General features: G+C 39.2%; 1 protein-coding gene across 3 annotated transcripts in view; it reads right to left on the reverse strand.

Annotated features, from left to right (window-relative positions):
• Positions 1 to 740: 740 nt before the first annotated feature.
• The window catches only part of SOGA3 (SOGA family member 3), a 37,075-nt gene continuing 11,993 nt past the window's right edge, over positions 741 to 25,822 (reverse strand). Inside the window, exons 5-9 of one of the 3 annotated variants that reach the window (XR_003570868.1) lie at positions 14,512 to 14,583; positions 12,705 to 13,871; positions 11,069 to 11,404; positions 4,695 to 4,801; positions 741 to 759 (exon numbers count right to left, since the gene is read on the reverse strand). Coding sequence is in view for 1 of the 3 variants with exons in the window: in XM_027880542.1 (XP_027736343.1) it covers positions 4,739 to 4,801; positions 12,705 to 13,871; positions 14,512 to 14,583 (1,302 nt within the window). In the remaining 2 variants the exon portion in view is untranslated. Of the gene's footprint in view, positions 760 to 4,693; positions 4,802 to 11,068; positions 11,405 to 12,704; positions 13,872 to 14,511; positions 14,584 to 25,822 lie in introns of those variants that run through there. The other 2 variants (XM_027880542.1, XR_003570869.1) reach the window with 2 other exon arrangements.

Here is a 25,822-nt window from a genome sequence, read left to right on the forward strand (position 1 = left end):
TTAGTATGTGTAAACACAAGTGGCGTCAGGACTTTCATGCTATTTACTGTACCTGTTTCCTCTCCTAAAAGCCATCCATAAGTGGAGGAGGTTCTAGCCAGAATGATTCTATATCATGCAGCATTTAATATATGCATTCTTTTTAATATTACCATTTACCCCAGCAGACATTGCCATCTAATTCTTTTTTGCCAGATTACGATACCTAGATATTTTTGTTACTGTTTATTTTCCTAAACCCCATACTGTTCAGTATGTACTTGAAAAAACTCTGTATGATATAGGCAGTGTGGCTCATGCCCAGTAGAACTGGCAGCAGTATGTACAGCCAACAATCTCATAGCACACAAAGTGACATTTCACCCACTGCTCTTTATTCATGACTGTTAAATGAGCAATTGCAAATACTGCTTAATCCAAGGTTTTTCATCCAACTATTAGCTATTAGAAACTTCCAGTGAACACATAAGAAATAGAATAAAATTCAGAAAAAAAAAATGTTGAAGTGACTTTACATCACCTCAAGTGAAAATAGTAGTGCTCAGAGCTTTTTTAGAAGTACCTCTTCTATTTTCTTCTGCATGACTTTCCATTGACATTCCCATTCTTTCCTTTCATTGTCAAATCTTTCCAGCAATTCCATCTTCTCTTTATTCCAGTTCCTCTCAGTATTCTCCAGCTGTTTACGCAGGTCCATGTTTACAGTCTGTGCGACAGCAAAGAGAGCTCTGCTTTTTTTCTTTCTTCCCTGAATGTTTCCTGGAAGTTTATCAGAATAAGTCTTACTTGTGTTTGATTCTAGCTTTCAGGGAACAAAAAAACAACCAAGCAAATTCGCCAAGTTCATAACTGAAATGTACTTTCAGGAAACAGTATCATATGATTGTTTGATATTTATCTGGAGTGTGACTGAAATATGGATGAACTAAGTGTTACAGGACATAAACCCAAGGGCACAGAGGCCCAGTCTGGAAAGGGGAGGTGGGACATGCATTCAGCATCACAGAATTCAGTAACATCTGCCACAGTGGGCTTTGTACCATGGCCACTTTGCATCTTTGCCATTAGTCTTCACTATAAATGTGTTTTCAATGAATTTGAGTCTGTATAATACTGAATGGCACTTCAGGACTGTGGGATCCTGCAATATCTGCCCTTGAGGATAAACGTTATTTTAAGTTTGTTTAAAAGACAACTGCAAATGTAAAGGTATCATGTTTATTCATGCACTCCTTTCATGCATGCATGGAGCACAACAAAGATTGTGACGTTCTTTTGGCAGTTAACGACTGTAAACTTGATATATGCAGAAAATTCTCATAGCAATATGAATGCTTTGGAATACATGAAGGAAAACATGACAGGAAAGTTAATAACAGGTACAAACACATATACAGTAGAAAGCATCATTCTACTATATAAAGGACTATCAGTCACTATAAAGACTTCAAGCTTTTTGGATTTACAAATCTAAATCTATACATGTTAGTTTTAGGACCAGCATAGGGAAAACTTGAAAATATTCTCCCATAGCACTAACTACAATCTAGTCCAAAACCTTTCTCAGAATATTTAACTAATTTGTACTTCAGTTTCTTCTTCCCCTTAAGAAGTCTTTAATATCTCAGTGTCTCTAAATGAAAAAATTATTATATGAACCACTAAATATTTGTATTTTAAAGGAAATACTTTAGATCTGCTCAAGTGGCAAAGCAGCTACAGATTTTACAGATCTGGTGTTACTCTTGACTTCTTAGGCTTTACATCAGAAACCCCACTACCATCAGCACATTTAGAATGCCAGAAAGACCAAAATAACACTCATGCATTCAGTTATGATGGCTCCTGCGGTATAATGGCTGGTACACATATGTTGATACTTCAGCTTGTTAATTTTAGTTTTTAGAGCCAATTGCTTTGTTACTTAGGTGGACACGGAATCTAGTTCTAGTGATAAAACACCTCTGCATTGCTTTGGTCCCCTGCCAGAAATCAAATGGGCAGGCAAATTAATTACCAGAGGGTTAACTAGGGCTAAGACCACTTTACCTTCCTGCAATTTGTTCATTTCCCTGACCGATGATCAGTGATTGTAAACTCACAGGAGCTGCCCGTTTCATTGCCCACATTTTCTATGATACAGTAAAAATTTATTCCTGAGCTTCGCACAAAGTTCTTCCCCATCCCATATGTTATTGGGCAAGTCTTGTTGATTCAGCTGTGGCTACTGTGTAATCACCATTTACAGCGTCCATTATTCAGCTCACTGGGAAGATGATGCCAAACTTGGAGAAGACTCTTTCCTGAGCAAGCAGAAGAGCTCAGATGAAACCCAACAATTTACTCAGGTCTTTGGGTCACAGCAAGTCCTCCCACAGGATCTCTCAAGCCATCACGGGTCCAATCTTAATTCAGGGCTCTTACCCCAAGCATCTGTTCTTGTGGCTCTGAAATGGCAATCTGTCCCTCAACTGCCTACAAACAGATTTCAAACCCTTCGCCTTTCCCTTGCCTAAAAACATACAGGGCAGCTTTATAAAAACATGAAACTCCTTGAAACAAAGACCTGCTGAAGGACAGCACAGCATCTCATGATAAGAGAAGCCAGGCACTGGTTTGCTCGCGGCCTCTTAGGGGATGCAGCCTGGCTATAGAGACTGCACCTCTCCAGGCCAGTGTTTCAGCTTTGTGCCAGACTTCAGTAAGTGCTGACCAAAAGCAACTTGCAAAAAAATACTATTGCATCTAAGATCTGTTGCAGTCCAAACACCTATTGATAATGAACTTTAAAAACATTTCCATACTTTCTCACTTTGCTAACTGAAAAATTGAAATTTTTAGTACAGTCATTAGCTTTTGCTTTTTTTTTTTTGGGGAGGGGGCTACATTTATGCCTTAATAACCTTTCAAGCTACCTCTGTGAAATAAACAAAAGTCAGCTCTCTGCTCCCCTATAAACCTTATACAAATGCATGTCAGAACAAACTTTTAAAAACCCCATGTGAAAATGCTGTGAAGTCATGAACAAGACAGGCAGACACAATCTTGCACAAGTGATGATTTTGCTAGTGCACTAATAGTAATAATGACCATACTTTAATCAGCAGCATATTACTAGAAAGGTCAATACTGTATAGCATATTATTTTTACACATATAAGAATAGATATAATATGTATTCCTTTACAGCACAAATATAGTGCTGAAAAGACCCCTGGTGTTTTCTTAGTACTATTGCCATGTTTGCATTCATCTTAACAGTTTTCCATTTTTTTGTATGGAAATCTGATTATAAAAAGAGATGAAACCATGAGAAGGAAATCAAGTCTTGAAAGAGGTTAGTTACAGAAGTTACAGATAGCCACTTGAAGCTCTAAGATTCACAAAAAAGCTTGTATTGCTTCTTACACTTCTACAATTTCCTGTTGCCAAAAATTCTGAGAAGAAAACTCATGTCTACTGATGTTAGCAGTTGAATTTTGGGGGCGGGGGTGTTGCTTGCTTTTTCCCCTACTAGAAATAAAATCCACTGTGCAGTCCTGGTATATACCCTCTGTCTGTAGAGTGCACTGAGATGTCCCCATGGGTATTTCACATGGCTTAAGCAACACAAAGGCATGTAAAATGCCACATTATAATTTGCTCTGTGGATCAGAACAGTATCTGTACTCTTGCAGTATTGGCAATTTCTGCATGTCCTAGACAAGGTCAGAAGCTCATTACAACAGTCAAATTCAAGCAAATAATCAATTTTGTCTACATCAGCTGCATTTTCCTTTAGTCCTCCCTCCTTTCAAGCAAAAAATGTTTTAAGCAACAATTTGATGTTAGTCATTATTCCCCCATATCATACTCATTCCCTTTCTATCCATATATTAAAAATGCAAAATAGTTTGCAAACAACCTCTATCAACTTCTGAAAATAATCTGTTTGACATCAGCCAAGATGTTATTTTTCAACAGATTTTAATTAGATTGGATGTACACAGCCCTTCAGAGACACAAATCTTTCCTTGTTTTCACAGAAAAAAATGAAATTAAATTATATTTCCAACAAAGAGCTGTATTTTGGATGACTAAGAAAATTGTAAACATATGTATTTGTTCACTTACAATCGTGTGCCATGTGTCACAATATTGTGTGCTTTATACATAAAAAGAAAGTACAGTTGAGTGAGAGAAGGGAAAGAAATCAGAAAAAGAGAGAAATTAGAGCCAGAAAGAAAGAAAGAAAAAGAAAAAAGAAAGAAGGGAGAGAAAAAAGGAAGAAGGAAGGAAAGAGGGAAGGAAAGGAAAGGAAAAGAAGAAAGAAAGAGGGAAGGGAAGGAAAGGAAAAGAAGAAGGAAAGAAGGAAGGAAAAGAAAGAAGGAAAGAATGAAAAGAAAGAAGGAAGGAAAAGAAAGAAGAAAAGAAGGAAGGAGAGAAAGAAAGAAAGAAGGAGAGAAAGAAAGAACAAGTGCTCACAATGCTCCGTCATTCCTGTTGTGTTAATATATCTCTGCCTGCACTGAAGAAACTAGCTGAACTAATGAAGTCTTTCTCTAAGAATAAAGATCATATATAACATACATGAACATCACATTACACATAAATAACATTTGATGTTAAAATAACTGTTTGCTGCATGAGTAATATGTTTTCTTTTTTAATCTTAAGTGTTTAAAACCACTGATTTAAAATAAACTGCAACCATACCTTTCATGGAATAAGAAATCCTTTAGAAGTTTCTCTGTCCATTTCTAAGCAGCAGTGAAAGCAATGAAACATATAGCTAGCAGGGATCCAGTTCTGTGAATCTTGATCTTTAAAAGAAATAAGAAAGCTGAGCAAGACATAACCTTTCAACTGGGGCAGCATTTGCAACTCTCTTTGAATAACTCCTCAACTTTTGCAAACTGAAAAACAGTTCCGTTCAGCATCATCCCCGCAGCTGGCTTCCATGTGACGTCAGTGCATGGAGGATGGTTTTAAAGCCACCTCTTCCAGCCCCCAGCTCTGTAACTTTATATCTCTTCATATTTTGTGTAAACAACTTCAAGTCCAGGACATTTTTAGGTTTTATAGTGCAGTCCAGTCTTTAAAGCTTGCAAAGCAGATAATGTTAATATTAAAGTTATGACAATAAGCAATTTTAGGTTTCTTTTATTGTAGTCCAGATTTTTTGCTGTTTTTCAGACACAGCTTTCAGGGTTATATTTTTTTGTATGATTATTTTGAGCTTTGCAACTTGATCCTCATAAACTGCTTTTTAAAGGGAGTTTTGTTTAAAGCAGCAAAACAACAACAAAAGGTTTTGTCAGTTAACAGCTATCTTAAAGAGCTAAAAGCAAACCACTCCTCCCTAAAATCTTTTTCTGTACTCTAAATATGCTCTTACTTATGAAGTGTGGAATTATTAGGCACTGTGTAATCCTACTGTCTTGCATTCTGAGAATTACAATAATGGTTTCTTTGGGATATACCCAAATATTCCTGATATTTCATAAGGTTTCTGGATCAGATTCTCCAGTCTGTTAAGACACTTGGTGTCTCAGCAAAGCAAAGCACTTGAAACTGGATGGAGAATCTCCCTTTCACAGGGAAACTCATCTCTGGCATAAGTCTGGTAAGGAAGGTTCAAAAACACCTTGGCCTGGATATAAATCACTGGGACTGCCCATAGCAAGTGTTGGCATGGGGCAAGATAAGGGAGTGTATGTGACAAAAATGATCCAGCAGGTCCAAGTCCATAGGAGACCCTGAAGGCGGCACAGCAAAAATTAGCTGCTCCCCCTGCTGAGCCACAGGCACAAGGAGCCCAGCTCTCTCCTTATGTCTCTGCCCACAACTCTCCTGTTGCATTATGTGATAAATTGCTTTCATTTGGCAACTGAGAGAGAACCCCTGTGTGGAAGCTCCACACACACGTACGACTGCCCTGCTGGGTACTTGTGCCTGGATGTGTCTGTGGACAGTGACTGAGGCACAGTTAGTAAATTCCTATTTCAGGAAACATTTTTCCCCACATGTACCTAGAGAAGGGCCCCCAAATACTTGACTCAGGCAGCATAAAACTGGATAAATCGTGCTATCAGATGGGTGTCTTCGAATGCACTGAGCAGGAGTGACATATATTTTTATGAGGAGAGCAGCTGATGACAAGAAAATCAGTGAGAAAAAGGGCATGATATGAGGTTTCACACAATCTTGGCTTAGTCAGCACTCTCACTCTCATCTTTAGAACAGTAAGTTTCTATCTGTGATAAAATCCATACACAGTATAAAGATTTTAGCTCTGGGTGCATTTTATAGTAAATACCAAACCAGGTTTCAGGGAAAACACATTTTTTCTCCTTATATGGTCTAGCTGTAAGTCTCAGTGAATACATTACTTGGGTGCTTATTCTGCTCCCATGTAACATAAATAACGGGACTTGGGCTGTTTGCAAAAATTTTAAAGATTATTTAAAAATTGAACAAAGATGCCCAAGTACACCACTGAATGTTCCTAAAGAAAATCCCCAGACTCCAAACTCTGAGGATTTAAAAATAAAGCAACAGTGTGACTTTCTTTTGTGACGTTAGGATCCAAACACCAGCTGACACGGCTGGGGGTGAAGCTGGAGTGCCTGGGAGCAGAGCTGAGTCCACAGCTGGAGGCCAGGTGCCACAGCACAGCCTCCTCCCTGAAGCCAGCACAGTTGCACCACTGCACATGAAGACAGACTCCTAATACATGTTTTTTTTTTACTCTTATCCATCAGCATAGGCTATTATTCTTTAATATTGCTAACTCAGTGCCTCTCGTCTTGCTATGTGAACTCTTTGAAGTAAAAAGAATAAAATTAAAGAAAACAATGGATTAAATCCCAGGCTTGAGTTTTCACTCAGCCAAAGGCCCACATTTCTGTTAGTGTGAAGAATTAGAAATATGTGAGACTGAGGAGCTCATTAGGAGACAAGCACTGGACCAACCTCATAGGTCAAAGAGCCACATTAAATTCATCCTAATACTGGAAAGGCAGAATAAAGTTGAGACAAAGAAAACACGCAGTGAGTTCTGAAAACCTGGGATCATTACTCTATATACCCTTAAGTGTAGCACTAGTGACTTCTGCTTTTGAGGAAAAGAAGTTATTTAACAGAAACTGTCCCTACTGTCCCTCCTCCAGCAGCAGGAGCCAAACCAGCAGATGTGGCTTTCTGGCCTCTGGCACAGGTAAAATAAGCAGGAAGGTTTATTACATTCAACACACTGCTTCCCCAGGAAAGCATATTTTGTCTATATCTGGTATCAGCTCTACTTGTGTCAAAGGTCAGCACCTCAACAAACAAAAGGTGCAAGGGCATTTTAAACAAGCCCTCTGCTAAATTTCTCTTCATCATGAAAGACTGGAGGCAAAGCAGCGTGAATTTCAGCATGGGCTATAATCTGATTACATACTCGAGGTAGTGTGTATTCTGGTTAATAGTCTGTGCTCAAGACTGTTTCTGAGCATCTTCCGTTCTGGGGCACTAGTTTGGTTACGGCACACCTATTGTGCTATGGCCACATAAACTAGTGACAAGAAGGAAGAGCACAGCTGTCACTGCAGTTAACCCATCCACAACATTACATTCCTGAATGTTGTACACCTTGGTAACACTGGTATACATTTTGGGAGTGGATATATACAATTGGTATATATATATATATATATATATATATATAAAAATATATATATTTATATATATATATATATATATAAAATTGGCAGAAGGGAGTAAAAATTCTGTCTCCTCTTACTGCTGTGCACTTCTGAGATAGCACATAACTCAGTGGAGGAATAGAGCCAACAAAGTGTTATGTCATGTCGCTTCTCCAAGGTTACATTGGAAATCAGTGGCAGATAGTTTAGATGTTTACTTTAAATAGAGCCACTGTAATTTTCCTCATAGGCAACTGCATGTGTAATGGCAAAAGTTGGGTTTGAATATCACTTCCCCTGGCATTAAATCAGAGACAGAAATGTAAGCCAATGGGAACTATGTCCGTGATACTGATGCCTTTAGAAGTCTCCTACTCACCTATCAGATTCTGGGGTGATTAAGGGAAAGGGCATGTAATACCCTGAAGCTCTGCTTGTTTTTGTAAACAACTCTCAAAGTTCATGAGCAGTTCATCTCTTTTTATAACACATATCTAGACAGCCATGTTTTTTGGCAATTTTCTATTTTCCGACTGCCAGGCATTTTTCTGCACTACAGCACCTGCTCTCTTCTGGTTTTGATTCTGAAACACTGGTGACATGTGTCAGCAGACACTTATTCTATCTCTAAACTGGAACTTCAGGCATGGATATTCTTGGTTGAAAGAAATATCTCTGATCCTAGAGAAGATGAACAAGGGAATTTTTCAGTAGCAGAAAAGAAAATATTTGCAGAGGGATTTTGTCAGGGCACTCAGAGCTGGCTCTAAATAGAAAACAAGTACAATTGAATCTATCTGGTTGCATTAAAGGAAAAATATATCTGTTCCCTAAAATACATAAAAATTCATTGGAGTGACTGCCAATTTACACAAGTGTAAAAATGTCAGAATTAGGCCTATAGATGAAAGATTTTTCCTTTTGAAAGAACATGGAATTAGTTCCTTGGGAACACAGGAAACAGAAAGTAATATTTCAGAGAAATGTTAAATTAAGGCAATCTCATAGTTCAAATTCAATGACTTTTTTCACCAGAATGTTACAAAATGGGAACTGTTACTCTGTTAAGTGAGACCTGAACTGATAGGTGACCGGGCATATCCAGCTTCTTGCCACATGCAGTTAAAATTTGTATTCTTCATGTTATTGCTATTCAGAATTACAAGCTATGCAGCAGGCAGAATTAGTGAATCAGAAGCATTCTGTCTACCTCTGCCCAGCCTGACTCCCCTGCACTCCTGCTAGAGGATGCTGATGTATTCAGCTACATTTACTTGCTCACCTGAGAAGTGGTCTTTGCCCACCAGGCCAGTAACTGAGTGGGGAGAATCTGTGTTGTTTCTTGCAAGTATAATTGTTGCATTTCGTAATGCTAACTTATGTCAATTTAGCAAGACAGAATATTTATTTGTTTGGCTAGATGTTGTCTTCTGGCTAAGAATAAATGTTCATACAGATTTCTCAGCAACTTTTTAAATTGCACAATATCTGGTGTGAAACAGATAAGCAGTTCCAATCCCTGACTTCAAGGAGAATGAAAAAGGACAGGAAAAACACATCTCATTTCTCACTGAGATTTCTCTGTTTGTGGGGCTCCTCACTATTCTCTGTGCTTGTCACAGATTCAAAGACTGTTGGGAACTTCTAAAATAGTTTTGTATAATTTGGTGTGCTTTTATTTCAGATTGTAGCCTCTGCAATAGCTCCCTAAATGTCTGAAAAGGTTTCAGCTTTGATTTGCTTTGTTGCTGCCCAATGGAATTAGGTCTAGGAAAGGTCCAGCTATATGCAAGAAAAAAACACTGTGAGAAAGCAATGGAGTTGTAACTGCCAGTGTTTGTGCAGAGATTATCTCCACATCTTGTCTGAAGACATACGCGTAAATTAAAGTAGCTTAGAAACTCCTCAAAATTAGTTTGGGCCTGACTTTGTTTTTATTTGGGACACTAGTCAAGGCTATCTAATTATCTCATATATATTGATTATAATTTCCTTTAGACATATCTTGCTAACTATAAAATAGATAATGACAGCATCCTCTGGCAGGAATAAGAATTTAAATCAAAGAGGTCAATAATTTAAATGATCATGGTTACTACACCTGCAGAGTATGCTGAGGGAAAGCTAGACAAACAAGGAGAAAAATACAATATTTAATTAATACCAAATATTTAGAGTTTACTATTTTTTTTCTTAAAACATAAATTTTATTTCTCCACCTCTGCTGCCCTTTGAGGATTTTCTCTCAAAGTGGTGTCTCTCAACAAGTAGCAGAGCACAATCCAGGCATGAAGATGAACTTTTCTCACTGGGGAATGGGTTAAGTGAAGTGTGATAGCATAAGTCAAAGGGAATTCTTATTCCTAGCTTTTTTTTTTATTACCACTATTATTATTAAATTATTTAACATGGTAACTGTGGGAAAAAATGTCACTAATACACATTTTTTTTCACCTGTGGAAAATTCACATTTGTGGAGCTCAGTGGTTTCAACATAGTTTGAATAAAACAGAAAAGAAAACTGAGCCCCACTGGGCATTTCAGATGAGGTTTTCATGGTGGGACATCTACTGTTTGTAGGAACGGCCCATGTAAGTGTGAAAGAAAGGTAATGAGTCACCTGTATTCTTAGTTCAGCCTCTCATAAGCAAGACAGGAATATTCAGGGACTATTGATGCACACCTATGTACACAAGCTTCCCTCACCTATGGTCGCTGGCTACCAACGGCATGGTTAGATGGGGATCACTCAGCAAGCTAAGAGTTACCATGTTCATTCAAAATTTGTTCTGAAACCTGGAGAATGTAAAGCTGTGGTAGCTACAGACTGGGAAATGTTATATGATAAATTCGACATGAGACAAGGTGACTTACATCACTCTCATCAGTACAAGTTAGGCTCTAGCAGGGTCATTTTTCTAGAGCATAGAGAGAAAATGCAGCCAGCCTGTGTCTCTCTGAAGACTCCTACACTACTCTGATACCTCCTTCTCAGGCATCTCATTCTCAAGGGCTCCAGTTCCTAGACATAGTTAAAGAGTGCTTTATATACCAAGCATTCTGATTTTGTCCCCTCCAGGGTGCCTAACCCACATTAATCCAGTGCTGGAAAACATCATCATCACAGTAATGCAAAATATATATACAAGCTGTGACATACCATGGCAGAATACAACGTGGAATGTGATTTTACCATTCATACGCAGCTAGAATACAAATTCTGTTTCTGGGAGTGGGAAGAGGAAAGTAACAGAGTCCTCACACCCACTCTGCATATTTCTGTTTTGTTTCTGATTTGGCATAAATTAATAAATATTAAAATGGTTTCAGTCACTCAGGAAGCTTTTATCCAAAAATGATAAAACCAAAGAAAGTGAAAAATACCATTTTCTATTTGCTTACCTGGAACACTATGGTGAGCAGGTTTCGTATGCAACTGGGTGACTTTTTGGTATGTTTTTTGCAGCTTTTTTGGTTTTGTTTTGGTTTTGGCAAACAAGTAGTCTTCAGTGTTTTTACAGCAGTGGCTATTACAGAAACTATGTCTCTTGCACTTCTTATCTTGGAGGGTGGACAAAATAAACAAACTGAAAATAACACTACAATGAACAGTAAATGACGAATGGCTTACAGTACAAAAAACAGTGTAAAAAGGAAGACAAGTTTAAATATTGTTGTGTATGAAAGGGATGAAAATAATACAAGGATGAGAATAAGTAAAATGATAGGCTGGAACATCTGGGAAAGTAAATACAAAGACAAAGAGAACAGTCAATTAATGGAATAGCAAGTCCAAAGTTTCAACAAAACAAATAGTGAATCAGACTATGCTTGTGGAGGGACCAAGTGTCCATCTCCCATTTACTTCAGTAGGAGTCTGCATGGTCAAGCCTTGAAATGTCCAATTGTTAAATGTTCAGTTGTTGGTATTTGTTTAGAAAAAATACTAATTAGTTTGCTTTAAATTTGTATAAGTCCATGCAGTGCTCTGCCTTTAAGCTAATGGGAGCTCTACAAGCTCAGAGCTATTGCTAGATCAGAAAGTGAGCATGCTAAATGCCGTCTCTGTTTGATTTCATGCAATACATGTATAGTAATTGATTAGCTTTAAACTCACTGTGTCTGTGACTTTCTGATACAAGGAAACAAAAGACTAATTAGTCAGCATAGGAATAAGAATAGCTTTCAGCTTCACCTGGCAACTACTTTGACTGTATAAACTAGCAAGACAGCACAAAGTAAATTAACACAGCAAGAGACTTACAAAACATTGGGTAATTCCATGAGCAATAACAAGATATGCCAACTATAGGAATGCATGATAAGATAAGAGTAGGTAATTTTCATTTTTCATGGCAAAAGATCTTGAGTCAGTAAGGAATTAGCTCCCCAAAACCGCTCTGAAACAGTTCTGCACAAAAATGAACCACAAAAAAGATTCTTGTCACTGCTGCATGCAAGCAGTGACCCATAGGCCTTTAACAAGATGCAATCAGTTACAGCAATTCCAATATTCACATTACTGTGTGGCTCTGTGATTCCATAAAGTAGATTCACATTGTTTCTTTTTATCCCTAGTTTGCCATATTCTCTGTAATTTCTGAAATTTATAGTTTCTTCCTGTTTAAAATTAATAAAATTTTTCTTTTCTTCACTTAAGAGGAAACCAATCACTAAGAAAACTATCACATTCACTTATGTGCCAAAAATACTGTCTGTACTGCCTTTAGTGGCAATGAAGGCACACCTCTGTCAAATGCCATTGCAAAGCCAGAAAGGAATAAAATCTTCTACCTCCTTGCACATAATTTTAATTTCCAGGAGACCAGACTTATTCGCTGTTCACAAACAAATCTATTGGTAGAACATGTTTTTATATGGCCAATTGGGGATTTTAAGTAACTTGAGAAATAATGATCGTTGTCCACTGCCTAGAGTAAAGAATTTTCATGTGCCATAAATTGAATTTGAGGCTTAATTTGCTTGTCAGAGCCTTTTTACCTGTAGGCCGTAATAAGTAAAAGTCTACCTGACTCACTGACAAAGGTTCATCTGCACTTCGATCGTCCGAAGACTTTGGAACTTCGAGTCTGTCAATGAAAGCCTGGAGCTCTTTCCTGAAGGCCTTCATCTGCGCATTGATGCGGTAAAGAAGCTCGTGCTCACGTATTCTGCTGCCATCGTCTTCCTCATCCATCAGTCCAAAGAGGTCCCCATTAGCTACATAAATTCGTGCCTCTGTTATGATGGTGCTCGTGTCAGAAATTAGGCGATCTATTGTCTTGCCCAGCCGCTCAGCTTCAGAGCGAATGTCCTTCATGTGCTGCCTGTCAGTGAAGCTTTTCTGCCACCCAGATGGTGTTGGATAAAAAGACCTTGTGGGTGTCAGGCACCGAATGTTTCGCACCTCTTCAGAGTCACTTTCCCCACCTATAGGGCCTTCCCTTTTGCGGTGAGGAGGGCGGGAATCATCATCGCTCTCCTTTTTTCCTGCATCACTTTCCGCATCACTGTCTCTAGGACTGCCACGGATCCCAAGATGAGAGGCCAAGTCATAGCGCTGCATGTTGGACATTAAGACTCTGTTCTCATACTGGAGTTGCATGACTTTGCCACTCAGCTCATTGATCTGCATTCGTGCAGCTTTCAGCTCCTCCTGTAACGCTTCCGTCTTGGCGTTGTCATGGTGCCTAGAGCTCTCATGGGCCCCAGACTTGTACTTGTATTTGTTCAGCTCAGCTGTTATGCGCTTGTTTTGTTCTTCCAAATCAGCTACATTTCTCCTCAGCAATTCTGTTTCATCTTCTACTAGCTGCAGATGCTGTCGTAATTCTGAAAGGGATTCACTCTGCTCTCCCAGGAGTGGGTTAGTGGTCCCTGAGAAATCATCTCCTCTTAAATCATCAAGCTCTGCTTTTAGTCCTCTATTTTCTACTTCTAGTTCCACTATTTTCCTCCCAAGAATGTTAGCTTCCTCCTCCACAAGTCTCAATCGAAGCTTGAGTTCAGCTTCTCTCGTGGTAGGTGGCCCACCTGCTTCACCTTTTGGCAAGGGACTGTCCAAATCCCCATAAAATGATCTGTATTTTTGCAGCTCATGTTCAAATCTGTCTTTTTCTTTATCTATTTTAGCCATTTTCTTCCTCATCAAGGCTGCTTCTTCTTTGACAAACTGCAGCTGGCATTTCAGGTCTTCACTGTCCTCCTTAGGAGAAAAAAAAACAGTATTTGAAGAAACTTGATGTCAAACAGGAGACCTCCAGTAGATAGTCTTGACTATAAGATTAATAATCACAGGTATATGGCTTTATATATTACAAGATTTTCCTGCAATCATTTTTTTCACTGATCAATACATTAAAAAGAGAGAAGTAAGGACTTAAACCTAAAAGAGGAGAAAAGACTATTTTACTTGTGACTAAAATTTGCACAGTCCCCAGAAAATACTTAGTGGGGGGCAGAGGAGAGGGCTTGTAAAAAACCCTAATATTTTCTAGGCTTGCAACACTATCACAGACTTTACAGTGTTCAAAAATCCTGAAGTCATCACACAAAGAGCCTATAATCTTGTTTCACTGGTGTTGCCATTTACTTTACCTAAAATATCAGGTAGATGAGAGCTGGAGGGTTCTGTCACAGTACCAACAGTTTGTTTAGGTGGTCCTTGAGATTAGTGGTGTCTGACTGCAAATCTGGGGTAAGACCTCTCCATTTCATGGCATATATGAAAACAAAGGGCAAAGCAAAAAGCAAGACAAGTGCATATCTGCAAATCATGTACCCCATTTCATTAGTGTCCCTGAAGCCTCCACATAAGAATCCAGGCTACAGCTATTGCAACATACCTCTGTTGGTGTCTGCTGGGACCCTTTTTTTTCTGATTTTGGAAGGTCTTTGCTCCCTCTCCTTTTCAGTGACTGCAATTACAACAAAAGGAGATGCACTGAATATTTCACTAAACAGGTATATAATTCACATATTGTTCATTTTAAAATATAGCAAGTCAAATGCAATTATAAAGGAATTAATTTCTTCTAATTTTTGAGACATCAAATACAGAGGGGAGACACAGCTGCCCAAAAATGACACAGCAATGGCATACAAGTAAAGCTTTGGTTTAATCAGTCTGTTACCTTTTTTTGTTCAACACATTTTAAGACTAATCTATTATGAATGCTTAACGCATGACAAGAGTGGTAAGAAAGCAGGTATCCCAAGTAGTAACTTACAGATGAGAAAGTTGAGACAAGCAGTGAAACCCAGCTTGCCCATTTGGTATTAACCTTAGTGAGACTAAGGCACTTAAAAATGCCTTAGCCTTAGACATTGTGGTAGGGAAGCTACACAAAAGTATCCTGGAGATCTGTCAGTTGACATCAGAGTACACCTACAAGCACATCTTTCTCCATGTCCTAGTGTGGTCACACATCTGTAAGAGTACACTGCAGACAAACTCACACATAGGTCTGGTCGCTGTTGTTTTGTTTTCAGAACATATTCAAGGAAATACAATTTAAAACTGCTTGGACTACAAAGTCCTAGTGAGGCACAAAGAATGTTAGCTCAAGAACAGCACCACACAAACACACATATGTACCACCGTATGAGCAAGATTCTTTGGTGTCCTCTCTTCTGCTAGATAGCCCAAGTGAGCAGAAAAGAAACTCTTGCTTTTGAAGCAGGATGCATTGGCCTGCTAGTGTATCCAGAAAAATCTTATAATTGCTGACAGCAGAAAAGGTTGATAATGGGAAAGCGGCAGCAGTGGAAAACAACCAGCACTATCCCACTGGCAACACTCAATACAGATCATTGAGAAAACAGCAGGAGAGAGGAAAGCAAATGAGAGAATATGTTAATACATAACACTCCACTTGCAGCTGTTCCCAGTTTTTATGTTCCCCAGGTAAACTGTAGGCCCTGAGGCAGGACAGTGGTAAAACCAACATCATCTCCCTCTGAGACTATTCTCCAGTGAAGGCACGACCCTTCATGCCTTTGAGAAAACATTCATTTCCCTGCACCAGCTAGGGGAGAATCCAGCTCTATCTAAAAGCCACTCTGTTCCCATAGAGCCGGAAATAAAATATGTTTATAATCCTCAAGAAATAGAGTACAGTGGGCGGGTATGCTGTACATAACAACTCTGTGCACTATTTGCCTGCTGGTACCAATCATTCTCTTTTTTCTGCAGATCAACCCCAGTAAAAAATCGTATGTTCATGGACTGCTCACTCCAAAGGAAAAGTTAATGCCACAGAAGTGACTCACATATAAATCTGAGCAACCACAAGAGATAATTTTTCATGAGGTTTTTGCTCAAATTTAGTATAGAATTAAGCAATTAAGAAATATTACCTCAGATTCAGTCAGAACTAAAATTCAATGATGTGTCTACCAACAATCAGAACTGAAATTTTTATGTCTCTTGCAGAAACACTGAATGCTCTCAGTAGACCAAATAATAAAACCAATCACAGATCATAGCTGGATAGCTGTGAAACACAGGCTTCTAAGGTAATCCAGAAAAGACGTGAAAAAAGTTAAACTAACTCATTCTTCCCTCTAAATATAAATCCAAAAACTCTGGATCCAGCCTACAAACTGGTTCTTTTCTGGGGTCAATCATCATTTATCCTATTATTGAAATGGTATATGCTTTGGAGGAGTATTTTTGTGGTTTTCCTTCTGAACCGACAAATTTATAAAGCCTTAAACTTTCAAAGGAGCAGGTTTCTCTTCTGTATTACCATCAATTATACCACTATATATTTCCACTTTGAAAAAACCCTTTTAAATCAGTTAGCACCACAAATTTCTCCTTGGTCCAGATTCTTGCCAGTGCCACTGACTGATAAAACAAATAAGGGATAGTTAACTACATTTCTGCTTGATTATCTAAAAGCCTTTTATTCACCCTGCTGAGCTCAGCATCTCTCCAGAAATAATGAGGTTCTGAAATGCTGAGCTGAAACTTCTTGTGTACCGTACAATGTTTCAAAAGATAAAAGAAACAAGAAAAAGTACTTTTGTAGGTGTGACACGAAAAAATACAACTTGTTTTTCTCCTTTCTCTCTATATTTTTAATGTTTTTAATCTCTCTATGTTTTTGTTTTAAATTTAGTAGTCAGGATAGCAACATTTTAATTACAACAGTAGTTGTGGCTGTGCAATGATTAGGCACTACTTTTTATTCTGCTCTACTTGAATTACAACAAATCATCCACAGAGCTTGTATTATTCACCAATGAAATTACAGTGCTTAGCAACAAAATTTTGTAGCAGAAAGCAATGAAGAATAAACACAATTCAAATGGCAGGATGACTGGGATAAATGGATTAGGCCCAGTTGGAACTGGTATGATTTCTTTACTTATGAAAAACACCATGAGACAATTTCTGATCAGTAGAGGTTAAGATCTCACACATTTCAGCTGACAGATGATATCTGCCAAATCAGTGTCCCACAATATCGTGCCAGAGCACAGAGGCAAACTCATTCCAAACAAAGAAAGCCACATATCAAGAAGTATATCCTGCTAGAAATACTACATTTTTGAGGGTTTCTTCCAGAGGCGTATTTCACAATTTACAGTGTCTACTCTTTCTATCACTTCTCTGAAGCCTTGCACTACTGCACTCTTCCAATCCAATATTCAACATAGTAAAATTTATTGCTGCTAATGAAAAGAAATTCATCGCAGCAAAATGGAAAAAGAAAAACCTATGGCAAAGCCAAAAAATAGTAACTCACATTTGTCCAAGCAAATCTTCATATTACACCTGCAACTGGACACTACTAAAATTGTGTGTTATTTGTTTTGACACACTAACAAAACTTAGAGTGGGTGAGTGATTCAGCTACCTTCATATATAAAATTTGATCACCTTTCAATATAATTCACCCCTTGCTACCTTTTTCCCGTGTCACAGGATACCAAGAAATCTACTGTAGTGCCACTAAAAGCCACCTCTACTGTTTTCTCAACTGTAGCAAAAAATTGGCCCCTCATATTCTAGGACCGGTTTTGAAAGTTTGTTGTGAAGGACAGTTTGGAGGTTCAGATAATTTTACTTCCATATAATTAAAAAATCATATTCATTTCACATAATTTCACATAATCATTCATTCTAATGATTATGAGTTAAAACAAAAGACAACAGTAAAGCAAGAAATTTAAGACTTCTTTTGCACTATCTGATTTGTAAAGCTTACCAGACAGTGCTATGGTATTAATAACCTTGAACCAAGTTATGCATCTGCAGGAGAAAAGAATAAGCAAAAAAAAAAAAAAAAAAAAAAAAAAAAAAAAAAAGCATATAATACTGTTTCTACAATGGGGAGTTTACTAAACTGCTCAAATAATAATGAAACAGTTGAACAACACTGGGGATTATAAAACCCATAACTGTGGCACGCATCATTATATTGTATAATCTCTGCTTACCTCTTTACCTGAGAGGTAAAAGTGGGTTTCACCTGACTATTCTAGCATTCACTGTAGCCAGCACACATGGGGCTGCATGTGTGTTCTGATAATGCTGAGAAGTGTCCACAGCCTAGACAAGACTGCATAACGTTTTTATTAGATGCATTCCAGATCACACATAAAGGGCAATTCAGTTGTGATGTTCAGCAGCATCACATGTCCAGTGACCTTCATTGGAGTTTATCCAGTGTCTTGCTGGAGATGCTAAGCACTTCTCAAGACCAGATGGCATAATCTTTCTCTTGCCAGCCCTAAATTGCAAGCCAAATGTGCAGTCCAAACATCACCTGCCAAGCTCAGTGCTTCTCAGGTGTAAAAAGACCTGAAATCTACTCTGAGAGTAACACGATGCAGAAATAATTGCATCATGCTCCACTGAGTAGGAAAGCTATAAAATGAACTCAAATTCTTCCCACCCCATTCTAAGCTACAGTAAGTATATCAGCAATTAATAAAGAAGCCTTAAGCAAAACATACCAAGATTTTTCAAGATTCTGATATTTGATTATTTCAAGCCTGATCTGGGGGTATTGTGTAAAAATTACTGTAGGCAAGCACAGGAGGAACTCCTGACACATCAAGGGATTTACGCATGCACATAGTTCCCATAACAGCCCTTATCCCTCCTCACAGAACAGGCTAAGGCAAAGGGTGTGCAGCTCCTTGAATCTCCACAGCTACCACTGAACCTTCACAAAACTGTACTGCACTCGATTATGGTTAGCTGCCTCCCAAAGGTGACACATCTGGAGAGTTTTCAAATACCAGAGTAAACCTACCACCATCTTTACAGTCTTGAAATGTCGATGAATACTGAACAACTTCTGGGCTGCACAAACTTGACTCTGTCTGTTACAGGGTGACAATTGCCAGAAAAATTAAAATTTACCCTAAGCCGACTCCCCATATTTCCCCTTCAATCAGTATGGCTGGGTAACTCATGGAATTGGATGAACTATGACACAAGACATATTTTTTAGTTTTCTGCCACTGGCTCTAATGTAGTAAAAACTAAATGGACGCTACACATTTTGGCAAATTGAAAATGCCTATTCTCCTAAAAAAAAAAAAAATTGTTTTTAAAATGTCTCCCTTATACTGCAACTCTTATCAGTGCAGTTTGCCAGCAACCAACTCAAGACACTGGCCTTGTCAGTCATTGGCACAAGTACATAGAATAATAACAACACTTTACTCCTTCCACCACCCTTCAAGAGCAGGAGTCTTTTTGGGTATTTCTGTATTCTACTTCCTTGCAAAATTAAGGCATGCACGTAAAAGCAAAGGATAACTGAAATACAAAGATGCACATCCCCTGTCCATGAAGCAAATGCTAAGCATATCCTCACTAACTCTAGCAATGTTAAAAACTGGTGTATTTGAAAACACTGCTGAGAACAAATATAAAATGAAAGTAATCTTTATTACTTCATCACAGGAAGAAAAATAGATCTCATGCAGTTATTTGCATGACTTCATATTGCAGAAGCGAAAAGAGGAGCTGCCTTACAATATTTGTATTATTTCATTTCCTTAGGAGCTATTTCAGTTATTATTTTCAGATCCATTATTCATTTGCCAATTAAATGAGAAAAAAATAAAAGGGGAAAAGATACACAACATTTGCACTTTATCTAGAGAAACCTTTTGCAATTTGAACCAAAACCACATTGCCAGAGCATATAATGGCAACTCTGTGGTATAACTAGGTAAAAGCATTCTTTGCAGTGTGTAAATGAAGTAGCACATTTATGCTTTGATTACATGTGCTTCCGTCTTTTCCTTATTTGAAAAAAATCTCAAGCAACAGGAGATGAAAGCTGCCTTTTCAAAGCTTTCACTACGGTCTGGTCAAATAGCTGACCAAACTCTGATACTTTGCTTCCTGTGATTAAGCATTCCTTCATCCATCAGGATATCATGAAATAGTGAAAGCAATTTATCTGAGGAGGAAGAGGTCTCCTGCCATTTGACCCTTTAAAAAGATGGAAGAGCTAGACATGCTTAGTTCCCCAGTGCTATCCAACTAGGCCTCATTATGGATGCAGAAATCACAGTCATCTTATACTTGGCTCTGTAATCCTGAAATGCAAAAGAAAATCTCAGAACACCATGAATATTTTGGAATGCAAATGCAGGAATAAGGTATTTTATTGCATAGTGATGCCAGTTAAACCTTTTCCTAGGGCTTCCTAAATTGGTGTTTATTTGTCAACCCAGTTATTTGACTGTTTTGAGAGAAGAGAGTCAGTCTTTTTGCCAGGGTTTGCACAATGCCTACTCCAGTGTACTGCCCCAGACTTTATTTGAGACTGCCAGCATGACAGATAGCCTGTCAACATAGTTCAAACCACCACCACATAACGATAGCAAAAATTACAGGCACAAACATGGATAAGGCAACTGTGAAGTAAATACATATGAGATTTTGTCAAATGTAAACAGTCTTCTTTCTCACATCTAGTATCACACACAGACTTTTCCAGTCTTCTTAGAGGAATATCCCAGAAGAGATTCCAAACAGATTTTCATGAGGAAAGTTCAAGCAACCAGACTAGGTTCATTGTCTTGGTTACAAAAATGCATATCTATAAACCAAAGTGTAGTTACTATACCCAACAAAAAAGGTTCATCTGAACATGAAAAGTAATGAGAAGGAAAATAAGTATGATTCTGCACACAATGTGCACCTCTACCCTGCTTGCTGGAAATGTATACAGAAGCCAGTTTGTGAAGTTGTGGGTTGATCAAACATGTACATTTGTGTTTATGCTCACTTCATACTAAAGATTTGTATGAAATGCACAGCACTCATAGTCTCTCACCTGGATTTACAGCGTAGGATGGCATTCAGCACACACATATCTGTGTGTATTTGTAGGCACACAGCAGAGAAAGGGGCTTTGAAGCTTGCCCTATGAGACTGCACACCTCTGACAATACCTCCCAGTCATTGGGACATCTCACCAAAAAATTAGATTTTAGAGTTCATTTGAAAGGATGCTAAAAACTAAGGTGAATTCAGGTAGGAAGAACTCTGAAATCATTACTTGGTCTAGAAGCCTGAGCAGTGTGCGGAAGATTTTCTATTAATAGGGGAAAGAAATACAGCTATTGTGTCAGCAACCATCACTCTGTTCTCTGGCTATAGGGAGGGGTCTTCTGTTACACTTAGTCTCTTCTTTCACTTGTACTTTCTTGGGAAAGTTCTACTGTAAAGCTAGCTTTTTGTAAACTGATTGAAAAAATATTTTCCTCATTATAACATATGGGGAAGTTTCAAAGGTATTTGGGAACTTAGATTATTGAAAACAGTCCACCACAGAAGCCATTTGTTGGGCAACATTCCCCACTCCTGTACTGTGTATAATACATTCTTTGCTGCACTTTGTTCTTCATACATCAATACCCTTACTGCATGTGAGGTATCTGCCTGATGGAAGGTTTAGTACTTTGCCCACAGACACACACATGTACAGATATATGGCACAGAACACAAGCAGATGCACAAACCACTGTGCCTATCAGTGCCATAGGGAAAATGCCCTGCTTGATAGCATGTAGCTGCCTCTGATCTCCTGTTAACTCCTATGTTTCATCTGAGAAGTCAGCTTGGAAAAATTCTGGATTCTCTTGTTTAACAGAAGTAACTTGCAAACTCTTTCCTTTCTCCCTTTCCAAAACTGACATTTTCTGATGCCTGTATGCTCTGCTGCAAAATGGGAAATTAGATTCTGCTTGTTGTTAACAAGTAACTATCACAGAGTTGATAAAAATCACAGAGCAGTTGAGGCTGAAAGATCTAGTCCAGTCCCTGCTCAGTGCAGACAAGCAGGCTTCTCAGGGCTTGTCCTGTGCAGTTGTGAATTTCTCCAAGGATGGAGTCTCCTCCTCTATAGGTCATGTTTGACCACATTCACTAAAAAGTTTGTTCTTGTCCTATCACTGAACATCACTAAATGTGTCTGAATCTTTCTTTGTACCCTCCTATCAGGTATTTCATAGAACCATATATCTAGGGCCTGCCCAGACACCCTGCCCATGGGCCCTGGAGCCCCATTTCAGCTCAGCCCAGGAGGCTCCAGGTCCTGCTTGAGGTATGTGAGATGCAGTGAATGTGAGTCTGTGTCTTTAGCTTGCCACAGTTGTTCCTGTTGCCAGCCACAGACCCTATTGATACACCTGTGCATTGGCTTTATGGCTGCACCTCAGACCTGACTCATCACCTTAAACCTGATTGATAATCTGGTCACCCTGATGGGGTGAGAGTGCAACCAGGCCCTGGCTGACAAAACCCCTGCCCTGCTGTCTGTGTTGTTCCCTGGAACTCCCTAGATCACAAGAGGAAGCCAGCCCTTGCTGATCCCCAACATCTCCAGGCTGAGCAGTCTCAGCTCTCTCAGCACCCATGGAATTTGACATGCTCCAATTCCTTATCATCCTCATAGCCCTTTCTCCAGTATGTCCAGAAGCCCAGCACTCCATGAGTGGCATTGCCATCCCTGAATAGATGGGAGAGATCACCTCCTTTAAGCTACTGACCTCATTCAGGTCAGTAATGAAGATGTTAAGCACAACTGGCTATACATTGACCCCTGGGGTCCTGCCAAAAGCCTGAGGGTTCTAATACGCCTTTACAACTCTGATGAGCTTCTGCAGGGTCTTACACCGACAGTCCTGGCCACAGCCCCAAGAGCTCCACCTGAGCTCCGGTTTGGGTCTTGTATCTCTGCCTGAATTACATTGTAGCTGTATCCAGCTCTGTCCTAGCTGTGGATGGCCGTGGACCCTATAGATCTTAACCCTCATCTGTGCCCTGACTTCCTGGCTTAACCTTGCATTTTCCCTTTGGTTATTAGACCTGTGGATTGATATCTAAGTTAACCTCAGATCTCCCTGTCACCCCACGATCTGGATTCCTGGTTGATCCCAGCTGCCATCCCTAGGCTGGTTCTGGTCACTTCATCGGATACTGCTAAACTGGGCCATGGCTGTGGTGCCCCTGCCCCCGTCTGTGGTGTTGTGCTTGGCTTCTCCTCCCAGTTCTTAGAGCAGTTGGCACTTGCTGTTTGCTGACAGGTACACCAGCAGGCACCAGACTCCAGATGGACTTCGCACTGCTGATCGCAACTGTTTGAACCCAGTAGTTCATCAGACAGTTTTCAGTCAACCTCATTGCCCAGTTATGTAGCCTATAGTTTATCAGCTTGTCTAGGAGAATGCCATGGAAGAGGTTCCCTACACCATGAAGATGCATACATTTTCCCTCATCTTCACATTGTAGCTGATATACCTGTAGAGGCCCTTCTTGTTGCCCTTTGACATCTCTTACCAGATTCCGATCCAGTGGGTTTTGGCTTTTCTAACCCTACTCCTCTGTGTTCTGATAGTGTCTCTACATTTTTCTAGGATCACCTTCACCTGATTTCCTGCACAGCAGAATGGACCATGGCTATTGTTGCAAACAATAGCCTCACCACACTTTTTTTTTTAAGTGCACTGGAAACAAACACAAGAGATGTTATGAAGCATTTGAAACAAAACATTAAGTGGGGAGGTGCTTTTTTTTTTTTTTTTTTTTTTCGGAGAGGGCAAAGGAGAAGATGAATTTGAAAGAGAAGGACCAAGCCAAATCGAAAGCCTAGAGTATCATGCTACATTTTTTGCATTCTATGTGCCTCAAGGATGCTAGTTAACAAACAGTTCTCCTTCAGGAACTACTTACTTATCACGTATAGCAGCACATTAAGAAGCTACCCATGCTTCACTTGGCTTTTGTGATTCTGTAACTACCGGGCACTTTATGCCAGCCACCTAAGTTCTCAGAAGGATCATTCTAAAAAAAGTAACAAGCAATATACTGAAGAGTAAATACAGCAATTTCTGTAATAGTTTTGCTGTACATGTCTCTGTTGTCTGTGTTCTATTTGAGGTCTTGCCACTATGTTTCACCTGTTTTTACACTGGAAACTGCACTGAGGTTGCTCCCTGAGGGCCCATGACATGTTCCAGAACAGCCATCTGTACTATGACAAGACAAGGTTCTCCTTCCTCACACTGACAGCTGAGTTCAGCCAAAATGCAGGCAGTGCTTAACTCCATGGTGCTACATCCTGCTTACTCTTCTAAAGCCAGAACAAACTACCTAGGGCTGTGAGGCTCTGCCAAACTTCTATCAGGAACATAGGAACCTAAAAGACACATTGGGAAATTCCATGTGCAGAATAACTGAAAAATCTACCAGGCTACAGGGTGTTCCATTTTTTTTTAACTGTAGATTCACTAGCAGCACCAGAGACTGTAAAGACTAAAAATTGTTTCATGTAGCTTTGCTGAAGAGCTCAGTTTAAGACTGAGAAAGACAGCCCTGAAACCAGCCGTGACCACATGAACTAAAGAATAACAGAGCTATGGTAACTTTCCTTTCAATCTGAAACATGCTCAGCTTTGACACATTGCAAACACTCTGTTATTTCAGGTGTTTCTCTGAAGGGACAGGTGCGCTTCAGCAGGACTAAATACAGTGATATAGGGACAGAAAACATGTATAACTTATTTACCAACGCCTTGGTGAGACTTCCAGTAAGATGATGACATTTGGTATATACTGATTCCATATAAAAACGTGTGTCTAGACCTCTTGTTCAGCACTTTGAAGATGTCTCTGTTCTTCCTCCATAAAACCTTCCAAGTGATAGAAATTTTGCAAATGCACATGGACTTCCTTTAAATCTAGAGAATCCTGGCCTACCCCTTTTCTCCCATTCATGTTTTTGTCACAGTACAAAGAGGTTGAATTTGTCCTACTTCTGCAGATATAAAAGGTTTTCTTTCTCCTTTAGATCTCTAGAAAGTCGTACCCTAAAGTCTGTAGCAAGAGAAATACTCTTTTACAGCCTGCCCCAAGGGGAGTTCATGATCACAAGCTATTTTCTCTGGTAACCAGTCACCACTTACATCACAGTTACCACACTGCTCATTATTCTTACAGACAACTGGGCATGCCAGCTATATTGGTTTTGTCACTGCTGATGATTGACCCTTGCCAAGTAATTCTCAGCAGTGGGAACTCACATGGCAGCAACAGACTGGACTTGCTGTTGTTCATCTCATTTGCCATCTCATTTGGCTCCATACCAAGTCAGAGAACCTTTGCCTAGTTTTTACACTAGTAAATTAAATGGTCAGGGACTGTTCTCAGAACCTGTTTCTTTTCAAACAAACAGGACCACATCCAAATTGTCAATCAGGAATAAGCTCTGACCCAGGCTAGACCCCAAATCATGCCCAAGCACTGAAGCAGTGGTAGTTAACCCAGGTCAAAACCATCTGAGGGATGTACAAGGAATCACTTGTCAGTTTGCAGGCTCCTCTTTAGCATGATTTACTTTACAAATATAGTTTTTGACTGATGGAAGCAATTCTGTAGCAATTAAAAACTTTGAAAAGAATGATCCAAGGAAAAGAAAGGTCTCAGGTGCTTCAGTTCATGATGTTGGGACTCCTGTCTTTCTCTATAACATAGTTTCTATGTGTTTGGAAGCTCAGCTCTTATTCTATGTTTCCATCCTAGATGGGCGATTTTTTTGAAGATGGTAATTATTTTTTTTCCTTTAAAATACACCTTATTGAAAAGAGACTCTGATTTTATCTGAAGACTGTATG

Source organism: Empidonax traillii, unplaced genomic scaffold, assembly GCF_003031625.1.
Source record: "Empidonax traillii isolate 1590-97213 ecotype Southwest subspecies unplaced genomic scaffold, ASM303162v1 scaffold72:size2462915, whole genome shotgun sequence".
Classification (NCBI taxonomy): domain Eukaryota; kingdom Metazoa; phylum Chordata; class Aves; order Passeriformes; family Tyrannidae; genus Empidonax; species Empidonax traillii.